A 16,490-nucleotide genomic window follows, 5' to 3' on the forward strand; every position below is an offset into this window, starting at 1 on the left:
GAATCTATTATCCCTCACATGTCCACTAATTCCACCCTGATTTTCTGGCCAACCATCTACAGCAGGGTAGTTTACATCTTTGGAATTTATGTTCTATATGTTCTACGTGGGAGAGAACTGAAGGAAGCAGAGAAAATCCATGCAGTCATAGGGAAAATAGAAAAATTCCACATGGACAGTACATTGGATCAGATTTCAATTGGGATTGCTGGAGCTTTCCTAAATGTACCACTCTTCTAATAGAAGAGTCAAGGGTTAAACCTCCCTCCCTTCATAAGGTCAGGTGTGAAATTTTTTAGTGCCATTTCAGTGGTGTTCACCTACCTTCACTACTTCAAGTGTCTGTGCCAAAGTAAAAATTATTCCTCATAAAGGATACGTAATTATTGTTTCTCAAGTTCATATTAACAAACTCCAGTCCCTCTCCTATAGCTTTCATTGTACCACCAGCCGAGATATCTCACCTCAATGTCATTGGACTACCGCCACCCATATCATCGTTTCAGTGGTGTGGCTACAACAGCAATGTACTGGCTCAGTCTTCAAAGTGGACTGGTTTACTTCTTGACTCCCCAAATCTCATGCACCTCCAAGACTCAAGTTAGGCATTCACAATTAAACTCGACATCTGCAACCAAAACAAGACTCAAAAATCCCAGTGCTATAAGAACATGAGTGTCTATTATCATAAAATCATAAGCTATCTGATCAGAATTAGGCTGCTTGGCCCATTGAGTCTGCTCTGCATGTCAGCGATGTATTGATTGCTGCTTCTGTCACTGAACTGTGCACCTAACCACAGTTTTAGCTACAACCCATAACCACCGAGCCTTTTCAATCTACGGACAATGAAAGACATTAGACTTGAACAGCTTCACACAGATTCATAGCAAAAAACCATCTGTAATTTAATGCTCACTTAGAGACTCTAGCATATTAGAAAATCATGGCGGAACAAAAGGTGCTGTCTTACCTTTGGGTTAAGATTCACCATGACAACAAAACTTTAACTTGGTGATGCTTGCAGGGAAGCACTTCCATCTTCAGAGGAAGAAAAAAATCCAAACTTGTAATTGGCAAAAGTATTTTATTGAAACATATTTACAGAAATATTAAGCAGGTGTGAATTTATGCATGCAAGTCTTGGCTTTTGTTGCTTACAAGCACAAATGGACTTTGAAGAACAGGTGTCGTGTGATAAGACTTTAGATATATTATTTTAGCAGATGCTGCCATTGGTTAGAGTTACTGTCTTTAATAAAGGATATTTTGTTGATAGCTCTAACCCTGTTATTTGCCTTTGCCTTGGGATTAGTAGGGCTGAACCACAGCCGATGTTCAGTTTTGAGCCTTTTTCCAACTACCTGAACACAACTGGGAAATTCCTTTATAAAGATTGCTCCTTGGTCACATGCAATGTATAGAGTGGATTCCAGTTATTTGGGCAATCAGTTAATTGGGACAGCTGCTTAAAGACCAAAAACAAATAGAGAAAATAGCCAGGCTTCCTGTCATTTATTTGAGACACTATACTGATTAATTGGGGCAGTGGACTGTTACTGAACAGTTTCTAACTACATCAGTCACATGCACTTGCGGAGCTTTGAGACACAACACCGTGCTTTGAGCGAACAGGTTTTAAAAAAAAAATCAGTTGCATGGGTTTGTGTTCAAAAAGCAGCGATCTTTGTCACTGACAGTCGTCGAGAAATAAGCAGTAAGACAATTCAGAACTGTTTTGCTCGCTGTGTTTCCAAGTATTCATGCCAGAAACAGCCAGGAGTGAAAATGAAATGATTTCACCACTTCAACAAGTATGGAGAATTTGAAGGTATCAACCAGTATTTTGAATATTATTATGAAAGTGAAGATTCGGAAGATGCAATCATCAAAAGCATTGTGCGAAGGATTTTATTATCTACTCTAGGTGGGTGCGCTGATTTTATTCATTTACAGTCAAAAGACACAGTGCAAATGAATTCCTCCAGCAGTAAGTATAAGAACTAATACACAGATATATAGCACTGCAGTAGTATTATTCTGTATTTCACTTAAATACATAATCTGTTATTCAGGTCATCTTTTTCATATCTCTCCAACTATTTCCATGAAACAGGCTAATTAAGACAGCTGCATAACTAGGTCAAAATGTACTTGTCCTGAGGTGTCCCAATTAACCAGAATTCACTGTAAATAAATACACATAGTAGTCTCTTTTGAGGTTCAGTTTTTCTCCTTCCAATGGATCCAATTTTTAGAAGTTGGGTGTAGAATGTGTAGGCATCTATGCAACGTTTAGCGTGTCTGACACAGGACAACCTTTGACCATAGCCTTACCACCTGAGTTCTGTTGCTCCCAGAAAAGGGAAAATTCAAACCTGCCAATAAGCCAAGGCTTTCCTTAACTCTGTAGTTCCATGTCTTGCCCTCCAGGCCATAATTATTACATAGACAACATGCTGTGTCTACATAGAATACTACATATATGAACGTGCAATTGAAAACATGCAGATAAAGGGAAACAACAGAAAAGTGACTTGCATTTTAGAAGTGATATTTTATTAAAGTTTCTTCTGAACATGACGGAAAATACAATCTGTTATGTTTGTGGTACTGGGAAGCCAGGTGGCTGTGAATAACACACACTAGAGACCGAGATGGGAGGAACGTGCAGCTGTTTGTTTTGCTTATAAGACATTCACCCAGAATTCCCACTCACTTTATGTTCTGTACATAACACACAGGGAAGCTTGACAGCAAAACACGTAAGGGTCAAAATATACATGAATACATAACAGTCTTTCAGAACTACTGCCTTTCCATGACTAATAGACCATAAGATTTGGCAGCAGAGTTAGACTCTTTGGCTCATCGAGTCTGCTCCACCATTTCATGCTAGCTGATATATTTTTCCTCTCAATCCCAATCTCCTGCCTTTCCCCTATCCCTTTATGCCCTGACCAATCAAGAGTCTATCAATCTCTGCCTTAAATACACATACAGACTTGGCCTCCATAGTTGCCTATGGCAACGAATTCCACAGATTCACCACTCTCTGTCTAACGAAATTCCTCTTCATCTCCATTCAAAAAGGACGCCCCTCTATTCTGATGCTGCTACCTCTGGTCTTAAACTCTCCCACTGTAGGAGACATCCTCTCCACATCCTCTCTGTCAAGGCCTTTCAGCCTTCAATAAGTTTCAATGAGGTCACTCCTCATTCTTCTGAATTCCAGTGAATACAGACCCAGAGCCATCAAACGCTCTTTATATGACAAGCCATTCAATCCTGGAATCATTTTCATGAATCTCCTTTGAACCCTCTCCGGTTTCAGCACATCCTTTCTAAGATGAGGGGCCCAAAACTCCACGCAATACTCCAAGAAAGATCTCACCAATGCTTTCTAAAGATTCAACATTACATCCTTGCTTTTATTTTGGAGTCCTCTTGAAATGAAAGTTAACATTGCATTTGCCTTCCTCATCACAGACTCAACCTGCAAATTAGCCCTCAGAGAATTCTGCACACATACTCTCAAATCCCTTTGTGCCTCAGATTTTTTTTATTGTCTCTCCATTTAGAAAATAGTCAACCCTTTCATTTCTTCTGCCAAAGAGCATGGCCATACTCTTCCTGGCAGCTTATTTAATCTGTTGCTTCTTTGCCCATTCTCATAATCTGTCTAAATCCTTCGTAGCCTCCCTACTTCCTCAACACTACCTGCCCCTCCACCTATCTTCATATTGTCTGTAAACTTCGCAAAAATGGCATCAATTCCATTATCCATATCATTGACATATAGCATGAAAAGAATCAGTCCTAACACAGACCCCCGTGGAACACCACTAGTTACTGGCAGCCAACCAGACAAAGCTCCCTTTATTCTCACTCTTTGCCTCCTGCCAATCAGCCACTGCTTTATCTGTGCTAGAATCTTTCCTGTAATACCATGGGCTCATAGCTTGTTAGGCAGCCTCACGTGTGGCACCTTGTCAAAGGCTTTCTGAAAATCCAAGTACACAAATCACCTGATTCTCCTTTGTCCACTCTGCTTGTTATTTCTTCAAAGACAGATTTGTCATGCAAGATTTTCCCTTGAGGAAACCATGCTGACTACAGCTTATGTTATCATCCTTAATAATTGACTCCAACATCTTCCCAATCACTGAGGTCAGACTAACTGGACTATAATTTCCTTTCTTCTGCCTCACCCCCTTCTTGAAGAGTGGAGTGACATTTGCAATTTTCCATTCTTCCAGAGCCAGAATTTAGTGATTCCTGAAAGACCTTCCCTCGGTATTCTGTATACTTCTCATCTTAAATCCCATTAATGAAAGCTGCAGCACTGGTGATTCTGACCTCCCTGCATTTTTGAAATGGTTCATCTGCAATACATTTTTAAATCTGGTAGGCGACACAATCATTTTGTGCTTAGATATGGAACATTCTGGAAGATGGAATTTGTTCATTGATTCAAATTCCTATCACAAAGTACGGTTATTTGTGATACCAACAACATAGGTATTTGGATCTCTCAGCACAGAAAGAAGTAACTGACATATTAGTGTTTAAACATTGAAAGGTAAAGGAAAAAGTGCACTTCTGAAGCACTTTTCCCAACTTCAGGCCAACTCTAAGCATCAGCATCTTCTCACCATTAAAGCATTTTTGAAGCATAGTTACCACACTAGTGTTGGTGAATGGCAGGTCTTGCACAAGTACACAGCAAGCTCCTGTGAATGGCAGGTGCTGCACAGGAACATAGCAAGCTCCTGTGATGGGGATCACAGTATCCGTTTCAAAACGATGCTGATTGCAGATAGCTATTGCACTGGGCACAGGATTCTGCAGATGATGGAACACACACAAAACTGCGGAGGAGCTCAGCAAGACAGGTAGTATCTACAGAGGGGGATATACAATCACCTCTCAGCTCAAAACGTCAACTGTTTAATCCTCTCCATAGATGTTGCCTGACTTGTTGAATTTGTGTTGTTGCACAAAGCATAACCACACCCCCACTTCCCAGTACCAGAGTGTCAGCCTAGACCTTTCTGCTCTACAAAGGTTCAATTGTAATTCTTCTTTCTCTAATACTTACACAATTATTTTTATTTATTGTACAGTGATGCTAGAACATTTGTGCACCCTGTAGAATTCTCTCTGTTTCTGCATAAATATGACATAAAATGCAATCAGATCTTCATGTAAGTCCTAACACTAGATAAGAGAACCCAATTAAATAAATAACACAAAAATCATTATACTGTACGTGTGTCAAAAAATAGAACAGAGAACTATGAAGCAAGCATTCTAAGTGTTCAAATGTAATTTTGAATCTCTGGAGTGAGTTTGTTTTTTAATGATAGGGGTCAAAACAGCGGTACTGATTCTTTACAGAGAATACTACTTACAATACTATGTAACAGGTCTGATTCTTGGATCCAGTCTATATTTGTTTAATCTGCAGTCTTTTTAATATGAACCTTTCCCCTTGTATTGAGACTAGTTCCTTGTTTTCTGCTAAACTATCCAGACATCATGGAGTTCTTCGCCTCTGGGTTCTGCAAGCATGATTTCAGAATTTAGAATAAGGAGGCAAGTGAGGTTCTCAGTCCTTGAACTTGACCCACCCCCCACCCCCTGCTAATCTTCAGTCTGGTTATGATAATATTCACATGAATATTTATAAAACACCATACAACAAATCTGCTCATTCTCATTAGGAAAAACTGGAGACTTTCCAACAGGATTTGGGAAGGGTTATAAAAAGGATCTTGGACTTGGAGGACTTCCAGCACGAAAGAGTACAACCTGGCCAGAGTCCTAAAACCTGTCAGTGGATTATACTTAAACTAGTCTCTATGCCCAAGAATCAACCTAACAGGCAGGAAACATCTTGGTTCCAGAAATCTGATTGAGCTATATCCTTTAGATTGTACGAATCTCTGTGAGTCCACTAGGGATGATAGAGCCTAAGCTCTGCATGCTCAAGTCCAAGTCCTCTGGAGACTGGAGAGAGGAGGATGGCCTGTCCTGGGGTTAAAGGATTGTGGTTGTGCATGGGTGGGAGGCTGTTGTAGATTTGTTGTGTTCTGTGTTGTTCTGCTGACATTATGGACTTGCTACACTGGTGCCGGAATGTGTGCCAGCATTTTCAGGCTGTCCCCGGCATGCCCTCGGGTGTGTTCGTCACTAATGCAAACGGTGCATTTCACTGTATGTTTCAAACGACGCATGAAAAATGGACGAATTTTAAATCTTGAATCTTGAATCTTTGACCAATTGGTTCTGCAGATCCAGGGCCTCATCCTTGCTTTAGGACCCTTCTCGGGGACAAAGCCCTCCAAGAGGACCACAGCCTTGTCATTGGGTTTGGGAGCTTGTGTTGCTCCGTGACCTCGACAGCTCTGTTGGCTGGAGTCAGGGCGTTGTGCATTGGCTTTTGGTAGGCTCATTCATACCAAACAGGTCAAAGGGCAGAGGCCAGACTAAGATTGGTCCACCGGTCCTCCAGGTTTGGGGGTTCAGCTCAGGGCTAGCAACCCTGACTGGTAAAACAAAAGGAAACTGCAATGAAGAATCCTTCGACATCTGTGTGCAATGGTATTCCTGAGTCTCCATTCAGGACTTGCATAATAGACAGCAAACCGAGAGGAAGCTGCTGACATGCTAAAGGAAGAACTGATCACAGCTAGAGATGGAGTACCTTCGTTGCTGCCCCAAATGCCAGTGGTGTTATGGGGGGTAAGGAAAGTCAGGGACAAGCCAGAAATCCCTAACAAAATGGCAGTTGCCAACCACAAAGCAAGTCTGGAGCTTTATAACTGTGAAATCTTTGGTTTCATGTTGAAGCATTTAGCATGGACTGGCTGAGCAACAGTGATGACAAAGTGAGATAACTGTCGGCTAACTATTACTTGGATTGCACTACTTGTATGTATAATCTATATTTTCATTTATATTTATCATTATTATTGTTATGAACAGAGAGACAACATCTGCCGGAAGTAAATTCATTGTAATTGCTCAGGTACTTGGCGATTAAAGTCTGATTCTGATTCTGATTCTGAAAATATTTTGATATTTTAACAACTCTTGGACTGCAGTACAAGCAACACACACAAAATGCTGGAGGAACTCAGCAGGCCAGGCAGCAACTGTGGAAAACAGTAGAGTGAATGTTTTGGGCCGAGATCCCTCCTCAGGATTCAGGCCTGAAACATCAGCGATACACTTTTCCGTAGATGCTGCCCGGTCTGCTGAGGAACAGCATTTTGTGTGTGTTGCTTGGGTTTCCTGCTTCTGCAGATCTTCTCTTCTTTGAGATTGGACAGCAATACATTTCTTTTAAAAACTTATGTGTATGGCAGAGCTATGTAGGGAACCTGTGCATATTTATGAGAGTGCCACAGCCATGCAGCAATATATCACTCTAGTAGTGAAAACATATGCGCACAGTTTCAGCATGCAACATATTGTTTGGCCTCTCACTGCATAGTAAGCACTAATTAGAATGCAAATGATGGATAACATTTCTTAAGTATACAAACATTACCCCGTTTCAATTGCCAGTGCTTCAGATAAGCATCCACAATGATTGACATCAGTCTACCTGTCTAATGCATGACTTCACCATTCATCTCAATTGCTGCATTTGCAGAATTTGCAGACAAAATAATGAATTTCACCTGCGTCCGGGACTGAAATGCTGCTCTACAATTAAATTCACAATGAGCTTGACTTTGAATTTTAATCTTCCCTGAATTCCTGTTCCCATGCATGTGTTTGCTGGTTCTTGTTTGCTGTGTCTATGTCATTAAGGGAAAGGTCAAAGGGTCTGTCCAGAATTGTAGGGTAGTTGAGTTCTGAAGACTTACCACATCTGCTGTAAATAATGGTGAGCAATTGAACAGACATGAGAAGGAAGAGGCTCCACACATACTGACACCCTGAACAAAGGCAGGGGTCGGCACGGCACATGAATTCTGGAGACAAAGCTGAAGTAGAATTGCCAAAAAGAGGCCCACTCAGCTTCCACCTGGGATCTCCACCCTCAGTGAGTCTTCTGCTAGTTCAGTTCAGTCAATCAATGTTAATTTGCCAGTTGTATTGAAGAACTGCACTACAGGTTTGTGGTGAACTACATATACCTGTCTGGACACGCCCCCTGCTGACTGCTCCTGTGGCTCCTCCCACAGACCCCGTTATAAAGGCGTTCGAGGCATGAGCCCGGCCTCTCAGTCTCCAGGATGTAGTATGGTGGTCAACCACTGCTTGTTCCATCTTCCAGTCAATAAAAGCTGATATCTCACCTTCACGTCTCAGAGTGAGTTATTGATGGTGCATCAGGGTTTAGCTGTTCCAATACAGTTAAGCAGTCTACAAGAATGGAAACTGTCTAAGTCAGGATGTCCAATCACCCTATTGGCCTAATGAGTCATCAACAAAGTGGTGGAAGTTATCACTGGCAGTGCTATCACATGGCACGCACTCACCAATACTAACAAATAGTCTGTGAGTGAGCCCTCTTGATTGACACCCATTTCTCCATCCTCGTTATTCATTCTCTCTATCACTGGCAAGGAGAGCCTGAAGTGTACATTTATCTATGATCTGCACTCTAGATCCTCACCCAGTCTACTCCAACACCCCCTCCTAAACCTACAAACTCTTCCACAAGGAGATGCACACAGGAACACCATCAACTGCAGGACATCTTCGAGTCACACCCTATCCTGATGTGGAGATCTATTGCTGGTCAGATTTCAAAAGTTAACTACATTAGAAAGGCAATTAATGTTCTGTATCTAAACCTCATATCTTGAAATGGGTTAAGAATTGGAAATATTAATCTGTAGAAACTACCAGCTTTGGGGATCTGAGAAACACTTTAAAGTTAGACTGCTCACCTTGGAAATTATGGATCACGCATCTGTCTACTCCTCAGAATTCCTTCTCTTGGTATTAGTCTTGTGTCTCAAGTTAAGAGTTTTTGGTTTAGTATCTCTACTACTCTAAGACATGTTCTCTCTTAGAATGTACCTAATTAAGGGTGTCTGGATCATCAAAATTGATCTTTTTTCTTAATTTCTTTATTCACTCTGTCCAAAATCAATGGGACTTCAGTATATTAAAACAACTATTAGCAAAGTAAGAATTTCTTAGCTTACCACCCCTGTTATTAATATGGGGCAGCATAGTAGTGTAGCAGTTAGCGCAATACCTTACAATACCAGCTATGAGATCAGGTTCAATTCCTGCCGCTGTCTGTGAGTTATTTGGATATTCTACCTGGGACTACATGGTTTCTTCCAGGTACTCTAATTTTTCCCAAATTCCAAAGATCTATGGGATAAGTTTAGGGAGTTTAGACTATGTTATGCTTGTGCTGGAGACATGATACCACTTGTGGGCTGCCCCCAGCACAATCATTGCTGATCTCATTTGAAGTGAAGGATGCATTTCACTATACAGGTATATTGTATATGTGACAAATAAAGCCAATCTTTTCTAAAGATGTTTAATTTTTTAAAAAGATTGCTTGCAAGCAGTCATGAAAATCTATATTATTGTGAGTTTAAACTATTACAAATTACTGATTACCAGCAAAATCTTGAAGTAATGGGATTAAAAAGGATAGATAAGATAGAAGTAGGAAAGTTGTTTCCATTGGTAGGTGAGACTAGAACTAGGGGACATTGCCTCAAGATTCAGGGGAGAAGATTTAGGACAGAGATGAGGAGAAACTGTTTTTCCCAGAGAGTGGTGAATCTGTGGAATTCTCTGCCCAGGGAAGCAGTTGAGTCTTCTTCATTAAATATATTTAAGATACAGTTAGATAGATTTTTACATAGTGGGGGAATTGAGGGTTATGGGGAAAAGGCAGGTAGATGGAGCTGAGTTTACAGACAGATCTGCCATGATCTTATTGAATGGCAGGGAAGGCTTGATGGGCCGGATGGCCTGCTCCTGCTCCTATTTCTTATGTTCTTATAAAAGAAGTCACATTCAAATAAAGGCACCAGATTATCAGATGACTGTTACACAGAATTAGACTCAGAGAGCATTTAAGATACTGATCCAGAATGGAAGAAAATCATGGCTGACAGATACAAGGATTTCTCAAAGTAATCATGTTATCAGCCAAAGTGCACCCAGGATATTAAGAGTAACTTAAAAATTTTATTAGATTCTCATTAATAAACATTTATTCAGTGCAGGAATGTAGCAAACAAATGAGTTAGGCTCTACGATTTCAGTCATTCTTACTTTTTCATGCCAGCTTTTTATTAAAGTTCATTTTCCAGGATCTGGTCATTGCTGCCAAGTACATATAGAAATTATTTACTCTTGAGAACCCTCTGGAACCACTGTGGGGGTCCTTTCACAGCACTGCCGGGTAGGACATCCCGGGACTTGGAGCTGATGAAGAAGGACTGGCAATATATTTACAAATCAGAATGTTATACAACTGGTGCCAACTGGGTTTCCTGTAATCGAATGCCTTCACTGGAGGCAGTATGGTAACCATTACGAAACTACATTTCATCTACGTAAGATCAACGATACTAAATCAGTGGAACGTGATCTAAATCAATGTAATAATCTGAAGTATTAATTACACTATTAAACTGTATTAGAGTGAGACTGAGAATTAAAATTTGGTTGAAGGTAGTACAGGAGAGATGAGACCCTACTGAAATTCAGAAAGAATGTGGAAGTAGCTAATGCCTGTTTTAGCAGGTGAACGCCACATGGAAAATTTCTGTACAGACTTCATTACTATGATTAGAGTGCTCAACCAGCTAATTGTATCCACTTAGCATGTTCATGTATCTCTTGGCTTTTCAATTTAGACACACAGTTGGGCCGAACAGCAATAACTGAAATTACAACATATACACCTTTAAGATCATTCCCTTTCTATTGGCTGAGCATAAATTGGAAAATTTGCATAATACATTTGAATGTATGTTATAAGTAGCTATATTTCCTACAATGATGCTCCATATCACATATTTATTTAGGGTAGTAATTACAGTTGAAACAAACTGAATCTGAAGTAGTTTGCTTCCTGCATTGTTACTACTGAATGTTTTGCTCTATAAACATGTTCTTTTATCTTTTTAAAATAGGAATATTTATCACTGTAAGTATGATTGCGGGATTATAATTATGATCACAGGCAGGAGAATGGGATTAAGAGGAGAAATAAATCAGCCATGGTTGAACGGCAGAGCAAACTCAATGGGATGAATGGTCTAATTGTGCTCCTATGTCCATAATCTATAGGAGCAGAATTTGGCCCTCTGGCCCATCGAGTCTGTTCTGCCAATTCATCATGGCTGATCTATTTCTCCTGTCAGCCCCAGTCTCCTCCCTTGCCGCTGTATCCCTTCATGTCCAGACCAATCAAGAATCTGTCAACCTCTGCCTTAAATATACTTAAAGACTTGGCCTCCACAGCTGCCTATGGCAAAGAACTCCAGATTCACCACTCACTGGCTAAAGAAATTCCTCCTCATCTCCACTCTAAAAGGATGCCCCTCTATTCTGAGACTGTGTCCTCTGGTCTTAAACTCTTCCACCATAGGAAGCACCCTCTCCACATCCACTCTGTCAACTCCTTTCATCATTTGGTAGGTTTCAATTAAGTCACCCCTCATTCTTCTGAATTCCAGTGAATACAGGGCCAGAGCCATGGTGTTATGGTGATACCATCCAAATCATGTTCTGTTTCAATTATCCCTCTGAACCATCCAACCTTGGGTGCCTTCTTGAAATTCTACAAACAATTACCTGAGCCAAATCTGGATCATATGTGCTGGTGGGAGGCAGGTGCAATTTTCAGCCAGCAATGCACGGAATGCGGGTTTTGGGGGCCCCTGCTCACCTATACTCATGTGCAGTCATTCAATGGAGCTGCAGTCAGATCAAAATTCCTTCCATTTTGGTAATTTTGTAGGGTCAGAAGGCATGGGATCATTCTTCTCAAAATCTCCTACCTTCCTTGCCAAGACCTATTGCTTCTTCCTGTGTTCCTGGCTTCCCACCAAAGTTTCAGAACTCCCTGCCATCTCCAAAGCTACAACTTGCAACTATCTCTACTTGCCCCCCACCCCCCCAACTTCCTATCCACTGGGCGCCTCACGCCACCCACTCTCACCGTACTGTTATGAGAGCTGGGTCAGGAATCTGGGCCTGTGGGCCCACTAATGAAAACTGGTCTCTGTGATCAAGCCTTGATTTAGGACAAGGTCACACAGAACTACACTCAGTGGCCACTTTATGAGGAACCTCCTGTATGCTTGTGGTCTTCTGCTGCTGTAGCCCATCCACTTCAAGGTTCAACATGCTGTGCATTCGGAGATGCTCTTCTGCACACCCCTGTTATAACAGAAGATAATCGGAGTTACTGTCGCTTTTCTGCAGCTTGAACCAGTCCGGCCATTCTCCTCTGACTTCTCTCACTAACAAGGTGTTTTCACCCAAGGAATAGCCACTCACTGGATTTTTTTTTGTTTTTTGCATCAAACACTGTAAACTCTAGAAACTGTTGTGTGTGCAAATCCCAGGAGATCAACAATTTCTGAGATACTCAGACCTCCCCATTTGGCATCATTCCATGCTCAAAGTCATTAAGATCACATTCCCCCCCCCCCCATTCTGATGTTTGGTTAGAACACAAAATGAACCTCTTGACCTTGTCTGCATGCTCTTATGCACCAGGTTCTGCCACATGATTGGCTGCTCAGATATTTGCATTTAATGTGCAGACGGACAGGTGTACCTAATAAAGTGGCCACTGAGTGTATAAGGAAGGCAGTCTTTCCTGCCTCAGTAACAGGAAGCAAACCCTTTATCTGATGTTTATGTGATGAGCAAGCTGATACAGATTTTATTATTTGTGATGAAGTACAGGTACCAGTCAATTAATAAACCACAGCTGAGCCTATGTCATGGCTGACAGTTTCAACGTCACTTTAAGTGATGGTCTCCTTGCTTAATGTTTTCAGCTTGCAGGACTGCTTGTTCGCTGTGGTTATATATGCAGAAAATGCAGCACTGACTCCGACATCAGCTGACGGAGCAGCCAGCTCTCCTTTGAATCAGTCCGGCCTTCTTCGTCCCAACCTCACACTCTACACTTCATTTCTTGCCTTATTAATATTTCAATGGCAATTAAGTATATCCAATATGACCCGTTGACCTTGGGTGGGAATATGTTAGGAATGGGCGGAGAGAAGTAATTATACCCACCAATGGGAAGAGAGAGTTCTGGCACAGAATTGCATTCTTTGATTCCATAATGAGCTGTGGACTGTTTGTTTCCATTAGCAGGGGTGGGGACTGCTGTCAAGTTACATCTGGGGCTGATTACGGTTCACAGTGTGCTCTCCAGTGGAAGACTTAAACTTTAGGTTATTGCGGTGGTTTAGGGATACAAGACAAAACAGTGGGAAAGAAGGGAAGAAGTAGAAAAGCCCCTTTGTACGTGATGTCTGACTGTGAGGGATTAACTCTGGGTAAGTGCCAGTTTCAGTTTACTGCTCTGTCCTCAGCTCTCAGCTTGCGCTCTGTGATACAGATTTAAAAGCTGGACACTCTGCGGCAGATCCTTCAGTGCTGCCAGTCGTCGAGCTTAAGCAACTTAACCTAAACTTGATTTAATTTTAAATAAGCAGCTGAACGAATCATCCAGAACCACGCTCGAGTTGATGAGTCTGCAGTTTTACAAAATCTACGAATATCCAAAGGGTCACAGAATTAAAATAAAGACAGCAGTGGTCAGGGGTGAGGTATATGTGGCTCATATAAATACATGAAAATAGTTACAGTGCCATTTTTAGAGAATTGCAGTCCCGCTGATTTAATAATTATTAAAGCCAGTTCTCTTAAGGCAATTTGTTTAGCATGTCTAATTGTTGTCCTTTTATAAATGTATATTTAATGCCATTTTATTAAAATATGTCATGGGTTGAATTCTGAGAACTGCATTTATCTCATCTTTTATTAAAAAGGCACTTTAAAAAGCAAATTAACCAGAATCTGAGAGTGTAAATCTCACTCTCTACTTTAAATTAGTTTTGACTACTGAATTGCAAAATGGCCATTATACGTTGCTTCAGAAATATACTCAAAGTTTACAGAGCTTAAAGAGTTCCCTTCCCGGCTGTTAGGTACTGTAGAAGCCAGAAAAGTGCAGGGTTCAAACCAACAACAGGTCATCCAGAGTTTTTCATTTTTTTCCCCCAATACATGGAGCTTGAACACCCATGCTTCATTGTCCTTGAGAAAACAGTTGTCAACAATCTCCATACAGGTGCATTCCCATTGTAAAGGTTCCACATAAAAATGTCCACAGACTATTTGAAAGCAGAACATTAGGAAAGCTGCAGATCCTGATGATGCCTGGTACTCTGAGGTACCGTACAGATCAGTTAGCACCTGAATTTGCTGAGATAATTAACACCTCCCTGCAATTATGCAGAGTTCCGGACTAATTTAAAGTTGCTACAATTAATCCTGTTCCCAAGAAAGACAAGATCACGGGACTTCATGATTATAGGCCAGTTGTTCTGACTTCAGAATGCTATCCAGGCAGTGGAAATGAGGAATGACTTCTGCTGACAACCCCCTACCTTGGAAAGTAATGGCCAGGTTGTATCTGTTGTCAAGTCATTCAAACGCTTGGCGACTACCAGTACCAATACATTGAAGTGGGGCAGGCACATTATACTCATCACTAGGAGAGCCCAGCAGAGATTGTCCCTCCTACACCAGCTTAGGAAACTTAACATCTCAGGGTGTATCCTGATAAATTTTTATTCATCCATCATTGAGAGTGTTATGGCCACCTCTATCACCATTTGGTTCTTTGCTGCCTCCTTCCTCTCCTGGTCCAGGTCACAGTGAGTGATCCTTTCAGCGGAGAAGGTCAATTGGCTGTCAGCTACCGACCTTCAGAGACACGTACATTGTCAGAGCTGGAAAAGTACTGCTGACTCCACCCACCTTAGCAGTCACCTATTCACCAAATTGCCACCAGGGAGTCGCAACAGGTCCATCACTCCCAAGACTATATATCACCTACATAATGCCAGATAAACTGCATAACTTTCCTTGCTGTCAAGTTGAGATTTGAATTCAAGTTTCTAGGTTATTAGTCCCTGCCACTGGCTTGCTGATCTAGTATTCTAACCAGTACCCCACCACTGGGTGGTGGGATGGAGATAACATCTCTACTAAAGGAGGTGTAAGGCGCTTCTTCCCTTCACCAGCCTGCAGGTCACGCTTGGGCACATGAAGCCATGTGTGAGGGTGGTAGATGATCGTATGAGCAGAAGGTGCATATGACATGTCTGAAGACAGGCAGACAACCTTTGAAGAGAATTGATAATGGCTGGGGTTAGCCACCTTGTAAAGACCTGCCCAGAAGAAGACAATGGCAAACCACTTCTGTAGTAAAACTTGCGAAGAATAATCATGGACATGAGACCACGATCACCGACATCTTACGACACAGCACATAACGATGATGATGAAGATGACCCACAACGTATAAATTGGCTAATTGCAGGTGAACGTCATGAGCTTGCTGGATGGATGCAATACAATCTGAAATGTGAAACAAATACCCTCAGTTGGACAATTCTGTTTGCTTTCTTTTGAAACTTGTTCATCTCTCTCTCTATATTGTGGAAATTAAGTATCCAGAATTTGGTCTATGGAGTTCAAGGTCATCTCTGAGCCAGCTCATTTAAAAATGGTTGACTCGTCTAGATAGAAGTGAAACAAAAGCTCTTTCATACCCGAATTAAGGAACCTGTTGTACTGTGGTACAGAGGAGTATCAGTCTCATTGGTGCTGTGAGCCAGGGAATATAAACCTCGGCAGCATGGTACACCATCTAAGCAATGTACACATTTGAAATCCTTTGCTACAATTAAACCCAGATTAAAGTGAACTCGGCTTGTTGATCCCATGGAGGAAAAGTATTCAGGAGGCGGAATGTGACACAAAGAGACACTTATATTGAGCTAAGAATGCATTTTGGCTGTCTTGCATTTGGCAATTCCACAGTAATGTGAAAGAAAGGGAGTAGGAAGGCCCGGAAAATTGGCTGTAGAAACATGCCTCCACTTTACTGACGTGTGGTTGCTTGGCAAGCCACTTGAGCTACAGCATCAAACAAAGTACTTCAGTTATAAACGTTATGGCTGACAGAGGACATTGTATGTCTCCCCAAAATCCATAACCAACCCAAATCTGGAATTTGGAAGGAGATCACAGTGTGAATGTCTGGTAGCTGAAAGTGCTATTAGCTCGATACTCTGGTGATGAGAAATATCTAGGCTTAATTCACCTTGCAACAAGAACTGTCACTAGAGTACAAGGGGGTAGCCTTACATACCCAAGTCCTTTTACGATGGAGTAATTGGGCATGGGACTGATGGAGGGTCTCAGCCCAAAACACCAACTGTTCA

At 41.4% G+C, this 16,490-nt stretch overlaps 1 protein-coding gene across 5 annotated transcripts in view; it reads left to right on the forward strand.

The window, feature by feature from the left end:
- The window catches only part of eml1 (EMAP like 1), a 263,264-nt gene that overhangs the window by 23,905 nt on the left and 222,869 nt on the right, over positions 1-16,490 (forward strand). Inside the window, exon 1 of one of the 5 annotated variants that reach the window (XM_059958955.1) lies at positions 13,327-13,529. The exons of 3 other annotated variants lie outside the window; for them this stretch is intronic. Coding sequence is in view for 1 of the 2 variants with exons in the window: in XM_059958969.1 (XP_059814952.1) it covers positions 13,502-13,529 (28 nt within the window). In the remaining variant the exon portion in view is untranslated. Of the gene's footprint in view, positions 1-13,326; positions 13,530-16,490 lie in introns of those variants that run through there. One more of the 5 variants, XM_059958969.1, reaches the window with a different exon arrangement.

The sequence above is a fragment of the Hypanus sabinus genome, chromosome 2, assembly GCF_030144855.1.
Source record: "Hypanus sabinus isolate sHypSab1 chromosome 2, sHypSab1.hap1, whole genome shotgun sequence".
Lineage (NCBI taxonomy): Eukaryota > Metazoa > Chordata > Chondrichthyes > Myliobatiformes > Dasyatidae > Hypanus > Hypanus sabinus.